This window comes from Coregonus lavaretus, assembly GCF_964263955.1.
Source record: "Coregonus lavaretus genome assembly, chromosome: 29".
In the NCBI taxonomy this organism is placed as follows: domain Eukaryota; kingdom Metazoa; phylum Chordata; class Actinopteri; order Salmoniformes; family Salmonidae; genus Coregonus; species Coregonus lavaretus.
The window spans coordinates 6,509,186-6,524,713 of record NC_140016.1 but is presented as its reverse complement, the minus strand read 5'-3'; the positions used below and the strand labels follow the sequence as shown (position 1 = coordinate 6,524,713).

Genomic DNA, 15,528 nt, shown 5'->3' with positions numbered 1-15,528 from the left:
TCAGTTTTCTTGACAGAATAAAGCAAACTCCCTCTGCAACTTGAGAGGTGGAGTGACATGGGTTCTTCCACTCAGAGGTTTTTTCCAGAAACAATAATTTGCATCTCTCTCCCTACCTCGGAGAGAACTCCCATGAATAGTTACTGTTTTGTTTATATTCAAACTACCAGCTGATCACTTGAATAAATTGATTACATAAAAAAAAAATATATAAAACAGGAATGAAGTTTATTGCTTTAGGCTTTCCAACTCTGAGTGAATCCCAAATGGCATCCTACTACTTATTTAATGCACTACTTTTGACCAAGCAGTGCATTAAATAGGGAGTAGGGTGCCATTTGTGATGCACCCTTAAATAGATCTTTGGAAGGTCTGACCCGATACGTTTTCAGTATGACACCCTATCCAGGCTATATCGTTTCATTCATTTAATAAAACCATGCAGAAATAATACTAGCTTAAATAATGTACAGTTACTGGAATCTGGGCCATATTTCCTGTTGTAGTTGTTATGTGTCAGTTATCACATAGCCAGTAAACCCCATCCTCCATTTACCAGCAAAAAACCACATTCTAGAGGCAAACGCTAAGGGCTGTGAACACAAGTTCACACCACACGCCACTTCTCTGATGTCAGTTATAGGCCTACATCCGTCTCGGAGCAGGCTGAGAGGGCAGAAACATTGTGTAAAGTCAAAAATTGGTTTCATGGCACTTTGATAAAGAAGCTTTGGTTCCTCTGAGAGGATGAAACATTGAGCTAATCAACTCTGCCAGGGACTAGTATCTCACACACAAGCTATTCAACAGATTTCAAATTCAAACATTTTGGGATCTAAAGCATATAATCAATTTCAGGTAGATAAAATAAACTTTAAAAAAACAGATATTATACAATAAGGCACATAAAAATGTAATTGGCATAAATAACCGGAACCAACAATCTGATATCGCTGTCGTTCCATCATTCCTGTCAGCATTAATCATACATACTCACAACATTCATCCAACCAATCGATTCATTGATTTTAAAATGTCAGCACACAACCCTGTTGATTTGGCCCTTGCATCATACTTGGATTAGGCTAATGTCCATTTGAAAGGACATTAAGAAGGCAAACTGGACACCTAGCTAAAGCAGAGAGCTGCATAGAACAAGATGCCCAAAACCTATTTCCAGGTGTGGTTTCAACAGTACTTGATGGATAGCCTGAATAGCTGACTGGAGAGGCTGTGATTACCCTCATACTAAGGCAGAGCTCATCTCTCCAGCTCTACTGGGTCACTGTATGTTCAGGATCTGTCATTATGGCACATTAAGAAACCTCTTAAAGGAAGGGATCGTATGAAACAAAATAGACCGATTACATTAGCTACGGCAGAAGCATCTTTCGAACATTGCTAAAAATCAAGTGAAATCAACAGATAACATTAACACAGGTTTGAGCGGACTGGGAGGAGAGAGACTATATGCTCCCCTGCAGTTCTGTTGGCATAGTCACTTCGGTGATGATACAATTAGAAGTGGATTAAACTCTGAGGAAAAGAATAGAGCCAGGGTATTCAACTCTGACCCTACGAGGTCCGGACTACAACTGGTTTTCGGTTCTACCTGATAATTAATTGCACACACCTAGTGTATGTAAATCAGTCCCTGAATAGACAGAAAGAATGTAAAAAGCAGTGGAACTGGCTTTGAGGTCCAGATTTAATTTTGAGGGGGCTGGAGGAAGGAGAGGAGAGAAGTGAGCTGAATCAAGAGTCTTTACGGGCAGAGGGGCCTGGGGGCCGAGAGGCCGAGGGACCTGGGGGCCGAGAGGCCGAGGGGCCTGGGGGCCGAGAGGCAGAGGGGCCTGGGGGCCGAGAGGCAGAGGGGCCTGGGGGCCGAGAGGCAGAGGGGCCTGGGGGCCGAGAGGCAGAGGGGCCTGGGGGCCGAGAGGCAGAGGGGCCTGGGGGCCGAGAGGCAGAGGGGCCTGGGGGCCGAGAGGCAGAGGGGCCTGGGGGCCGAGAGGCAGAGGGGCCTGGGGGCCGAGAGGCAGAGGGGCCTGGGGGCCGAGAGGCAGAGGGGCCTGGGGGCCGAGAGGCAGAGGGGCCTGGGGGCCGAGAGGCAGAGGGGCCTGGGGGCCGAGAGGCAGAGGGGCCTGGGGGCCGAGAGGCAGAGGGGCCTGGGGGCCGAGAGGCAGAGGGGCCTGGGGGCCGAGAGGCAGAGGGGCCTGGGGGCTGAGAGGCAGAGGGGCCTGGGGGCTGAGAGGCAGAGGGGCCTGAGAGGCAGAGGGGCCTGGGGGCTGAGAGGCAGAGGGGCCTGGGGCCTGGGGGCTGAGAGGCCGAGAGGCCTGAGTCCATCTCCAGCAACAAACTCAACCTTGCTCCCCGTCATTGTCTCTCTCCCTCCTTTTCCCCTCACTCTCTCACTCTCCATTCATGTCACTCCCTTAGTCCCCTCCTCCCGAATTCCCAGTCACCCACCCATTTCATTACAACAGTACACACTTCTTGGCATTCTTTTTGGTAACGGGATACAACACGGCCCGTACTGCCTCGGCGAACACTTCCCTGACCCCTTCCTGCGTCAGAGCAGAACACTCCATGTACTTCACCGCTCCTATCTGCTTCGCCATGCTGTTCCCCTGTTGCTGTGTGGTGGGCGCTAAACCCTGCTCCTTCAGCTTCTTCACCGTCTCCCCATCCCCCCTCAGGTCCCTCTTGGTCCCCACTAGGAGGATGGGCACGCTGGGGCAGTGGTGAGACACCTCCGGGTGCCACTTGTGGCGGACGTTGGCGTGGGATGAAGGACTCCCGATGGAGAAACAGATGACGAAGACGTTGGTCTGGGGGTAGGAGAGAGTGCGGAGGCGGTCGTACTCCTCTTGTCCGGCTGTGTCCCACAGGTTGAGGCTGATGCTGCGGCCGTCTACAGTCATCTGCAACACACACAGATGTAAAACACACACACACAGATGTAAAACACAGAGAGATGTAAAACACAGAGAGATGTAAAACACAGAGATGTAAAACACAGGTGTAACACACACACACACAGGCAGACATGAACACACAGACAGGGGAAAACACAGGTGTACCACACAGGCAGACAGGGGAAAACACAGGTGTACCACACAGGCAGACAGGGGAAAACACAGGTGTACCACACAGGCAGACAGGGGAAAACACAGGTGTACCACACAGGCAGACAGGGGAAAACACAGGTGTAACACACAGGCAGACATGAACACACAGACAGGGGAAAACACAGGTGTAACACACAGGCAGACATGAACACACAGACAGGGGAAAACACAGGTGTACCACACAGGCAGACAGGGGAAAACACAGGTGTAACACACAGGCAGACATGAACACACAGACAGGGGAAAACACAGGTGTAACACACAGGCAGACATGAACACACAGACAGGGGAAAACACAGGTGTAACACACAGGCAGACAGGGGAAAACACAGGTGTAACACACAGGCAGACAGGGGAAAACACAGGTGTACCACACAGGCAGACAGGGGAAAACACAGGTGTACCACACAGGCAGACAGGGGAAAACACAGGTGTACCACACAGGCAGACAGGGGAAAACACAGGTGTACCACACAGGCAGACAGGTGAAAACACAGGTGTACCTGGGCGCTGTAGTTGTCGAACACGGTGGGGATGTACTCCTCGGGGAAAGCGTTGGTGGTGTAGGAGATGAGGAGGCATGTTTTACCCACGGCACCGTCCCCAACCACTACACACTTTATGGTCTGCATTCTGTCTTCTGTCCTGCTGCCTTCCTATGACCGACCTACCACACAGGCTACAGAACCGGGGGGGGGGGGGGTAGGGAGAGAGAGAGAGGTGGGGGGGGAGAGAGGTGGGGGGGGGAGAGAGAGAGGTGGGGGGGGAGAGAGAGAGAGAGGTGGGGGGGAGAGAGAGAGAGAGGTGGGGGGGAGAGAGAGAGAGAGAGAGGTGGGGGGGAGAGAGAGAGAGAGGGAGGTGGGGGGGAGAGAGAGAGAGAGAGAGGTGGGGGGGAGAGAGAGAGAGAGGTGGGGGGGAGAGAGAGAGGGAGAGGTGGGGGAGAGAGAGAGAGAGGGAGAGGTGGGGGGGAGAGAGAGAGAGGGAGAGGTGGGGGGGAGAGAGAGAGAGAGAGAGGTGGGGGGGAGAGAGAGAGAGAGAGAGAGAGAGAGAGAGGTGGGGGGGAGAGAGAGAGAGAGAGAGAGAGAGAGGTGGGGGGGAGAGAGAGAGAGAGAGAGAGAGAGAGGTGGGGGGGAGACAGAGATTTAGACCCAACCAAATCATGAGAAAACAAAAAGAGAATTACTTGACACATTGGAAAGAACAAACAAATAAAACAGAGCAAACTAGAATGCTATTTGGCCCTAAACAGAGAGTACACAGTGGCAGAATACCTGACCACAGTGACTGACCCAAACTAAAGGAAAGCTTTGACTATGTACAGACTCAGTGAGCATAGCCTTGCTATTGAGAAAGGCCACCGTAGGCAGACCTGGCTCTCAAGAGAAGACAGGCTATGTGCACACTGCCCACAAAATGAGGTGGAAACTGAGCTGGACTTCCTAAACTCCTGCCAAATGAATGACCATATTTGAGATATTAGAGACACATATTTCCCTCAGATTACAGAGATCCACAAAGAATTAGAATACAAACCCAATTTTGATAAACTCCCTTATCTATTGGGTGAAATACCACAGTGTGCCATCACAGCAGCAAGATTTGTGACCTGTTGCCACAAGAAAAGGGCAACCAGTGAAGAACAAACACCATTGTAAATACAACCCATATTTATGTTTATTTATTTTCCCATTTGTCCTTTAACTATTTGCACATTGTTACAACACTGTATATATACATAATATGACATTTGAAATGTCTTTATTCTTTTGAAACTTCTGAGTGTAATGTTTACTGTTAATATGTATTGTTTATTTAACTTTTGTTTACTATGTACTTCACTTGCTTAGGAAATGTTAACATATGTTTCCCATGCCAATAAAGCCGTTAAATTGAATTGAATTGAGAGAGGTGGGTTGGAGATAGAGCGAGGTGGGATGGGAAGAGAGAGAGAGCGAGCGCGAGGTGGAGAGAGCGAGGTGGGGAGAGAGAGGGAGAGAGCGAGGTGGGGAGAGAGAGAGAGAGAGCGAGGTGGGGAGAGAGAGAGAGAGAGCGAGGTGGGGAGAGAGAGAGAGAGAGCGAGGTGGGGAGAGAGAGAGAGAGAGCGAGGTGGGGAGAGAGAGAGAGAGAGCGAGGTGGGGAGAGAGAGAGAGAGAGCGAGGTGGGGAGAGAGAGAGAGAGAGCGAGAGCGAGAGCGAGAGCGAGAGCGAGAGCGAGAGCGAGAGCGAGAGCGAGAGCGAGAGCGAGAGCGAGAGCGAGAGCGAGAGCGAGAGCGAGAGCGAGAGAGAGAGCGAGAGCGAGAGAGAGAGAGAGAGAGAGGTGGGGGGAGAGTGAAAACTGTGTGATGTCAAATTGGCTTTTTACCAAATTACTGTACGACAGACCACGTATTCACCCTGCACACCCTAATTGACAAACAAACAAACCAAAACAAAGGCAAAGTATTCTCATGCGTTGTTGATTTCAAAAAAGCTTTTGACTCAATTTGGCATGAGGGTCTGCTATACAAATTGATGGAAAGTGGGGTTGGGGGAAAAACATACAACATTATAAAATCCATGTACACAAACAACAAGTGTGCGGTTAAAAATAGGCAAAAAACACACATTTCTTTCCACAGGGCCGTGGGGTGAGATAGGTTTGCATCTTAAGCCCCACCCTCTTCAACATATATATCAACGAATTGGCGAGGGCACTAAAACAGTCTGCAGCACTCGGCCTCACCCTACTAGAATCTGAAGTAAAATGTCTACTGTTTGCTGATGATCTGGTGCTTCTGTCACCAACCAAGGAGGGCTTAAAGCAGCACCTAGATCTTCTGCATAGATTCTGTCAGACCTGGGCCCTGACAGTAAATCTCAGTAAGACAAAAATAATGGTGTTTCAAAAAAGGTCCAGTTGCCAGGACCACAAATACAAATTCCATCTAGACACCGTTGCCCTAGAGCACACAAAAAAACTATACATACAGTTGAAGTCGGAATTTTACATACACCTTAGCCAAATACATTTAAACTCAGTTTTTCACAATTCCTGACATTTAATCCTAGTAAAAATGTCCTGTCTTAGGTCAGTTAGGATCACCACTTTATTTTAAGAATGTGAAATGTCAGAATAATAGTAGAGAGAATTATTTATTTCAGCTTTTATTTCTTTCATCACATTCCCAGTGGGTCAGAAGTTTACATACACTCAATTAGTATTTGCTAGCATTGCCTTTAAATTGTTTAACTTGGGTCAAACATTTCGGGTAGCCTCCCACAAGCGTCCCACAATAAGTTGGGTGAACTTTGGCCCATTCCTCCTGACAGAGCTGGTGTAACTGAGTCAGGTTTGTAGGCCTCCTTGCTCGCACACGCTTTTTCAGTTCTGCCCACAAATGTTATACAGTGAGGGAAAAAAGTATTTGATCCCCTGCTGATTTTGTACGTTTGCCCACTGACAAAGACATGATCAGTCTATAATTTTAATGGTAGGTTTATTTGAACAGTGAGAGACAGAATAACAACAAAAAAATCCAGAAAAACGCATGTCAAAAATGTTATAAATTGATTTGCAGTTTAATGAGGGAAATAAGTATTTGACCCCTCTGCACAACATTACATTAGTACTTGGTGGCAAAACCCTTGTTGGCAATCACAGAGGTCAGACGTTTCTTGTAGTTGGCCACCAGGTTTGCATACATCTCAGGAGGGATTTTGTTCCACTCCTCTTTGCAGATCTTCTCCAAGTCATTAAGGTTTCGAGGCTGATGTTTGGCAACTCGAACCTTCAGCTCGCTCCACAGATTTTCTATGGGATTAAGGTCTGGAGACTGGCTAGGCCACTTCAGGACCTTAATGTGCTTCTTCTTGAGCCACTCCTTTGCTGCCTTGGCCGTGTGTTTTGGGTCATTGTCATGCTGGAATACCCATCCACGACCCATTTTCAATGCCCTGGCTGAGGGAAGGAGGTTCTCACCCAAGATTTGACTGTACATGGCCCTGTCCATCGTCCCTTTGATGCGGTGAAGTTGTCCTGTCCCCTTAGCAGAAAAACACCCCCAAAGCATAATGTTTCCACCTCGATGTTTGACGGTCAGGATGGTGTTCTTGGGGTCGTAGGCAGCATTCCTCCTCCTCCAAACACGGCGAGTTGAGTTGATGCCAAAGAGCTCGATTTTGGTCTCATCTGACCACAACACTTTCACCCAGTTCTCCTCTGAATCATTCAGATGTTCATTGGCAAACTTCAGATGGCCCTGTATATGTGCTTTCTTGAGCAGGGGGACCTTGCGGGCGCTGCAGGATTTCAGTTCTTCACGGCGTAGTGTTACCAATTGTTTTCTTGGTGACTATGGTCCCAGCTGCCTTGAGATCATTGACAAGATCCTCCCGTGTAGTTCTGGGCTGATTCCTCACCGTTCTCATGATCATTGCAACTCCACGAGGTGAGATCTTGCATGGAGCCCCAGGCCGAGGGAGATTGACAGTTATTTTGTGTTTCTTCCATTTGCAAATAATCGCACCAACTGTTGTCACCTTCTCACCAAGCTGCTTGGCGATGGTCTTGTAGCCCATTCCAGCCTTGTGTAGGTCTACAATCTTGTCCCTGACATCCTTGGAAAGCTCTTTGGTCTTGGCCATGGTGGAGAGTTTGGTATCTGATTGATTGATTGCTTCTGTGGACAGGTGTCTTTTATACAGGTAACAAGCTGAGATTAGGAGCACTCCCTTTAAGAGTGTGCTCCTAATCTCAGCTCGTTACCTGTATAAAATAAACCTGGGAGCCAGAAATCTTTCTGATTGAGAGGGGGTCAAATACTTATTTCCCTCATTAAAATGCAAATCAATTTATAAAATTTTTGACGTGCGTCTTTCTGGATTTTTTTGTTGTTATTCTGTCTCTCACTATTCAAATAAACCTACCATTAAAATTATAGACTGATCATTTCTTTGTCAGTGGGCAAACGTACAAAATCAGCAGGGGATCAAATACTTTTTTCCCTCACTGTATAGGATTGAGGTCAGGGCTTTGTGATGGCCACTCCAATACCTTGACTTTGTTGTCCTTAAGCCATTTTGCCACAACTTTGGAAGTATGCTTGGGGTCATTGTCCATTTGGAAGACCCATTTGCGACCAAGCTTTAACTTCCTGACTGATGTCTTGAGATGTTGCTTCAATATATCCACATAATTTTCCTTCCTTATGATGCCATCTATTTTGTGAAGTGCACCAGTCCCTCCTGCAGCAAAGCACCCCTACAGCATGATGCTGCCACCCCCGTGCTTCACGGTTGGGATGGTGTTCTTCGGCTTGCAAGCGCCCACCTTTTCCTCCAAACATAACAATGGTCATTATGGCCAAACAGTTCTATTTTTGTTTCATCAGACCAGAGGAAATGTATCCAAAAAGTATGATCTTTGTCCTCATGTGCAGTTGCAAACCGTAGTCCGGCTTTTTTATGACGGTTTTGGAGCAGTGGCTTCTTCCTTGCTGAGCGGCCTTTTAGGTTATGTTGCTATAGGAATCGTTTTACTGTGGATATAGATACTTTGGTACCCGTTTCATCCAGCATCATCACAAGGTCCTTTGCTGTTGTTCTGGGATTGATTTGCACTTTTCGCACCAAAGTATGTTCATCTCTAGGAGACAGAATGTGTCTCCTTCCTGAGCGGAATGACGGCTGCGTGGTCCCATGGTGTTTATACTTGCGTACTATTGTTTGTACAGATGAACGTGGTACCTTTAGGCGTTTGGAAATTGCTCCCAAGGATGAACCAGACTTGTGGAGGTCTACAATTTTTTTCTGAGGTCTTGGCTGATTTCTTTAGATTTTCCCATGATGTCAAGCAAAGAGGCACTGAGTTTGAAGGTAGGCCTTGAAATACATCCACAGGTACACATCCGATTGACTCAAATGATGTAAATTAGCCTATCAGAAGCTTCTAAAGCCATGACATCATTTTCTGGAATTTTCCAAGATGTTTAAAGTCACAGTCAACTTAGTGTATGTAAACGTCTGACCCACTGGAATTGTGATACAGTGAATTATAAGTGAAATAATCTGGTCTGTAAACAATTATTGGAAAAATTACTTGAGTCATGCACAAAGTAGATGTCCTAACCGACTTGCCAAAACTATAGTTTGTTAACAATAAATGTACACATTCATGTTATTCAGTCATTGCACCCACACTGCTCACGAGCGTCTGCGTGGCCAGGTGCTAAAATAGAACTTGGTTCTATTTGTGACGCTCAACGCGCTGCAAGTCCTGCCTCCCCCATCTCCTCATTGGTTTTTACGAGCATCTACCCACGAGGGTGATTGAAAGATGAACTGAGGTCTACGCTCCAGTCCAGTTGGCTGTGGTAATGCACCATAAAGTCGGTTGCCAACCGCCATATAAAAGGTCCAAAGAAGACTGAAGGAGGAGAGATGACTAGAAAAAACTTTTACAGTTTTATCTGTGGATTAATTGTCGGAGTAGAGGACGGACCTTGTGCATTTCAGGTAAAATAACAACCCAATGTTTATATCCCAGGACAAATTAGCTAGCAACAGCAAGCTTGCTACATTGCCATATTTGTTTAATGCTTTTCGACCTGTCCCCAAATTAATATAATTGGGTCCGAGTTTATTTTGATATTTCAACCTGCGTGTCCTGATCGCTTCTGGTGTGGGGGGACAAAATCAACTTGCGCGCGTGCGGTCTGGGTAGCATGTTAGGGAATGATTTGTACCAAATACAATGCTCTTAGTTTTAGAGAAGTTCAGGACCAGTTTATTACTGGCCACCCATTCCAAAACTGACTGCAACTCTTTGTTAAGGGTTTCAGTGACTTCATTAGCTGTGGTTGCTAATGCGTATATGGTTGAATCATCAGCATACATGGACACACATGCTTTGTTTAATGGCAGTGGCAGGTCATTGGTAAAAATAGAAACGAGTAGAGGGCCTAGAGAGCTGCCTGCGGTACACCACACTTTACATGTTTGACATTAGAGAAGCTTCCATTGAAGAAAACCTTTTGAGTTCTATTAGATAGATAGCGCTTGAAAAGAGCGGTTGAAAAGACATAACACAAGTTTTTTCAACAACATATTATTAACCATAACCTCTCTTGTTAATTTGTTTACAGAGAAATCGCATTGAATTTGGTCAAACACCATTTTTTCCAACAGTTTGCTAAGAGCTGGCAGCAAGCTGATAGGTCTGCTGTTAGAACCAGTAAAGACCGCTTTACCACTCTTGGATAATGGAATTACATTGGCTTTCCTCTATGCTCAGATTAAAGATATGACAGATAGGAGTGCCTATAGAGTCAGCTACCATCCTCAGTAGCTTTCCATCTAAGTTGTCAATGCCAGGAGGTTTGTCAATATTGATCGATAATCATTTTTCCACCTCTCCCACACTGACTTTACAAAATTCAAACTTGCAATGCTTTTCTTTCATTATTTGTTTTTTTTATGCATGAATACGATGGCTCACTGTTCATTGTTGGCATTTCCTGCCTATGTTCGCCCACTTTGACAATGAAGTAATCATTAAAATAATTGGCAACATCAAATGGTTTTGTGATGAATAAGACACCTTTTTCCATCACTCTTTATATCATTGATCTTGGCTTCATAATACGGTTTCCTCTTTTTGTTGAGTTTATTCACAACTTTGCAATTTGCATTAAGGCAGCCAGTCAGATGTGCAGCCAGACTTATTGGCCACTCCTTTTGCCCCATCTCTTTCAACCATAGATTTTTAATTCCTCATCAATCCATGGAGCCTTAACAGTCCTAACAGTCAGTTTCTTAACAAGTGCATGTGTATTAATAATTGGAAGAAGCAATTTCATCAAGTGCAGCGTCTAGATGCTCCTTATTAATCACATAAGACCCCAAAAATGTTTTTACATCATCCACATAAGAGTCACAGCAAGGAGGGGGAGTGAGGGGGGAGAGAGAGTGAGAGAGAGCGAGAGAGCGAGAGAGAGGGAAGGAGGGGAGAGAGAGAGAGAGAGAGGGAAGGAGGGGAGAGAGAGAGAGAGAGGGAAGGAGGGGAGAGAGAGAGAGAGAGAGGGAAGGAGGGGAGAGAGAGAGAGGAGGGGGAGAGAGAGAGAAGGAGAGAGAGAGAGAGAAGGAGGGGGAGGGAGAGAGAGAGAGAGAGAAAGAGGGGGAGAGAGGAGAGTGAGAGAAGGGGGAGAGAGAAGGAGGGGGAGAGAGAAGGAGGGGGAGAGAGAAGGAGGGGGAGAGAGAAGGAGGGGGAGAGAGAGAGAGAAGGAGGGAGAGAGAGAGGGAGGGAGAGAGAGCGAGAAGGAGGGGGAGAGAGAAGGGGGAGAGAGAGAGAAGGAGGGAGAGAGAGAGAGAGAGAGAAGGAGGGGGGAGAGAGAGAGAGCGAGAGAGAGAGCGAGAGAAGGAGGGGGGAGAGAGAGATTCCCAAACCTTCCTTAACAAAGCCATCACCTACAGAGAGATGAACCCGAAGAAGAGTACCCTAAGCAAGCTGGTCCTGGGGCTCTGTTCACAAACAGACCCCACAGAGCCCCAGGACAGCAACACAATTAGACCCAACCAAATCATGAGAAAACAAAAAGAGAATTACTTGACACACTGGAAAGAATTAACAAAAAAACAGAGAAAACTAGAATGCTATTTGGCCCTAAACAGAGAGTACACAGTGGCAGAATACCTGACCACTGTGACTGACCCAAAATTAAGGAAAGCTTTGACTATGTACAGGCTCAGTGAGCATAGCCTTGCTATTGAGAAAGGCCGCCATAGGCAGACCTGGCTCTCAAGAGAAGACAGGCTATGTGCACACTGCCCACAAAATGAGGTGGAAACTGAGCTACACTTCCTAACCTCCTGCCAAATGTATGACCATATTAGAGACACATATTTCCCTCAGATGACACAGACCCACAAAGAATTTGAACACAAATCCAATTTTGATAAACTCCCATATCTTTTGGCTGAAATACCACAGTGTGCAATCACAGCAGCAAGATGTGTGGCCTGTTGCCACAAGAAAAGGGCAACCAGTGAGAACAAACACCATTGTAAATACAACCCATATGTTTATTTTCCCTTTTGTACTTTAACTATTTGCACATCATTATAACACTGTATATAGACATAATATGACATTTGAAATGTCTCTTATTTTGGAACTTTTTATATTTCACTTTTTATTGTTAATTTCACTTTGTTTATGGGGGGGAGAGAGGGGAGATAGATTAAAAGAGGGAGCAGAGTAAATGTTAGGTTGTTTGTTTCCTCTAACCGAATTGACTCTAAATCAAAGTCCACAGGCTGGAGCTGGCGAAACAGAAACCATTAGCAGCGCATTGACTGAAGTTTGTTTTGATTATTTATTAAACTTTTGCTAAAGTCTTTCCTCTTAATTAGCAAGGTACCAGTTAACTACAAGGATTTAACTATGATACAATGTAAAGCCTGAGTAAGTTAGACAACTATAAAATTGCTATCCAAGGTAGTCAACTTTTGGGCGTACCCATCCTAGCCAGCCAGCTAGATGGAACGCGAAGGACCTAGCTAGCGTGCTAACAAGCAAGCATGTGGAGTTTCTCAAAGTTTCCACTTCCTAAAAACAATTTAAGTAGCTATCAGCCACAATTAGCAGTGTTAGTATACATATAGGTATAACAATAGTTTGCAAGAATTATCTATATTCAAAAAAGTGTTGTTTATCTTACCACCTCTCGACTAGAGCTCAACTTTTTAGCCGTGTACAGTCAATCACAACAGCATACGGGGAACTTTCTTAAACGCCCACCACGTATTACGTCATCATGGTAGTTGTAGTTTTTCTTCTCATCTTACTTCAAGCTGATAAGAGATCATTCGGACGCTAGATGGCACTATAAACCATAACGCTTTTTAAAATAATCATATCCCCCAGAAAAGGACCTTGCGCATTACATTAAACATGCACATTCAAATTGTGGTATATATTTGATTGTTTTATAATACCGGTATACATAGTTCTCAAATAAACAAAGACTGAAGCAACAGTAGTCAGACCATGGCAAAATGTAAGCCTACAGGCAACACAAGTCATTAGGCTATAATGGCTCATCACAAAATTAGATAATTGTATTCTGATTGATCAGTTTAAATTCCAGGATTGGAGGGCTGCTGCCAACTGACTGGCTGCACTTGTTTTTAAACCTGCTCTATTAATCTCTCTCTCTCTTATGCACTTTGCACTGTTTTAACTTCCATTCATTGTTATGTTTTATGTGTATTGTGTAACTACACATAACACACTACACCTCTTTAAGGAATACCTGGGATAGGATAAAGTAATCCTTCTACCCCCCCCCCCCCCCCCCCCCCCCCCAAAAAAAAAATAATAATAATAATTTGGAAGGTGGTTATCCCACTGGCTATAGGGTGAATGCACCAATTTGTAAGTCGCTCTGGATAAGAGCGTCTGCTAAATGACGTAAATGTGCCCTTGAGCAAGGCACTTAACCCTAATTGCTCCTGTAAGTCGCTCTGGATAAGAGCGTCTGCTAAATGACTAAAATGTAAAATGTAAATGTACACTGAAAAAATATATAAACGCAACATGTAAAGTGTTGGTCCCATGTTCCATGAATAAAATATCCAAGAAATGTTCCATACACACCCAACTCCACTTCAGTGGGCAAATGCTCACCTTCGATGGCCACTGGCACGGATGAATCCCGGTTTCAACTGTACCAGGCAGATGGCAGCGTGTATGGCGTTGTTAACAGAGTGCCCCATGGTGGCTGTGGGGTTATGGTATGGGCAGGCATAAACTACATGGACAACGAACACAATTGCATTTTATCGATGGCAATTTGAATGCACAGAGACACGGTGAGGTGATCCTGAGGCCCATTGTCGTGCCATTCATCCGCAGCCATCACCTCATGTTTCAACATGATAATGCACGGCCCCATGTACACAATTCCTGGAAGCTGAAAATGTCCCAGTTCTTCATGTCACCCATTGAGCATTCTACAGGCCACAATCAACAGCCTGATCGACACACCAGACACTGACTGGTTTTCTGATCCACGCCCTTACCTTTTTAAAAAGGTATCTGTGACCAACAGATGCATATCTGTATTACCAGTCATGTGAAATTCATAGATTAGGGCCTAATGAATTTATTTCAATTGACTGATTTCCTTATATGAACTGTAACTTCGTAAAATCTATGAAATTGTTGTATGTTGTTTATATTTTAGTACAGTGTATGTGTATGCTGCTCTCTTGAAAAGAGATGTACATCTCAATGTGATTTCTCTGTTTAAATAAAGGATAAATGAAATAATAAATTTGGTTGGCCTAACCATTTTCAAACAATTTGACCCCTTGACCAAGCGCTAAAACAATCAGTTTTCTTCTGACACCATTCCAAACAGCACAGATGCTACTAATGACCATGTCTCAGCTGCTTTGTCCACTTTCTTCTGGAGAGAACAGACACTGACTAACATGCCTTCACTGGTCACGTTTAACTTAAGGGTAGGGTACATTGTCCAGTTCAGTTCATAAACTTTGTAATCCATGAATGTTTGTAGACAGTGACAGAGCGGTTGTGAGTGAGTAACTCTTCGTCACAAGCAGAATAGGAAGGGAAGCCACTTCAGAATACTTTGCACTATTTCAGTCAGACCTCCTCTAACACACCGGTCCATTTCTTTCCTTGAGGCCCCCACACCGGCTCATTTTCTGTGCAAAAAAAACAAGTTAGACAGGCCCACTGGGCTAAAAATGGACCAGTCCATCCGGCATTTCCCCGAAATGCCAGATGGCCAGTCTGCCCCTGCTGGCAGACTCATTGATGACATCACATCTCCAATCTATACACTGATCCAGGTAAAGCATTGGATGCATCCCAAATGGCACCCTTTCCCCAATTTAGCACACTACCCTAGTACACTTTAAAGGGAATAGGGTGTAATTTGGGATGCAGAGAGTGGTGAAGAGGTCAGTGCTGACCAACCACCGGAAAACCAGGGAACACAAAGAGGCACCAGTTTATTGCTCTGCCCTCCAGGGGGTTCTGGTGTCAGTCGCGTCACTGTGGCCTGTAAACAGAGCTCTCCCACTGAACTCCTGCACCCACACACCCTTCTCACCCCTATTCTCCAAGGAAATTCCCTAGGATGCCTGCAGTGTCACCATAACAACAATTACAGGCCCAAGGGGGAGGATGATTGTGTCAAGACATGGAGAAGGTGAGAGAGGAGAGGGGGGATAGAAAATAGGGAAATGGAGTGAAGCAGTGGAGAGAGAGAGAGAGGGAGAAATGATGTTGATAATGAGCCAACAGCTTGGTTATTTATTAAAACTGCTCTCTAGTCTAAAATAATGTGACCAATGGCAGCCTATTCACTATATAGTGCACTACTTTTGACCAG

The 15,528-nt window shown here is 45.5% G+C and overlaps 1 protein-coding gene across 1 annotated transcript; it reads right to left on the bottom strand.

Annotated features, from left to right (window-relative positions):
• Positions 1 to 206: 206 nt before the first annotated feature.
• Positions 207 to 12,896, bottom strand: LOC311104765 (rho-related GTP-binding protein RhoG-like). Its single transcript, XM_084146666.1, has 3 exons — positions 12,823 to 12,896; positions 3,632 to 3,807; positions 207 to 2,921 (listed from the first exon to the last, which is right to left on the bottom strand). The coding sequence occupies exons 2-3, from the start codon at positions 3,758 to 3,760 to the stop codon at positions 2,475 to 2,477; spliced, it is 576 nt and encodes a 191-aa protein (XP_084002792.1). The 5' UTR covers positions 3,761 to 3,807; positions 12,823 to 12,896; the 3' UTR covers positions 207 to 2,474.
• Positions 12,897 to 15,528: the final 2,632 nt, after the last annotated feature.

What these genes read in the sequence shown, in the direction of transcription:
- LOC311104765 (XM_084146666.1), bottom strand. Translation starts at nt 3,760, where the DNA reads ATGCAGACCATAAAGTGTGTAGTGGTTGGGGACGGTGCCGTGGGTAAA. An exon ending in TCGACAACTACAGCGCCCAG is followed by an intron (nt 2,922 to 3,631) that starts GTACACCTGTGT and finishes TGTGTGTTGCAG; the next exon opens with ATGACTGTAGACGGCCGCAG.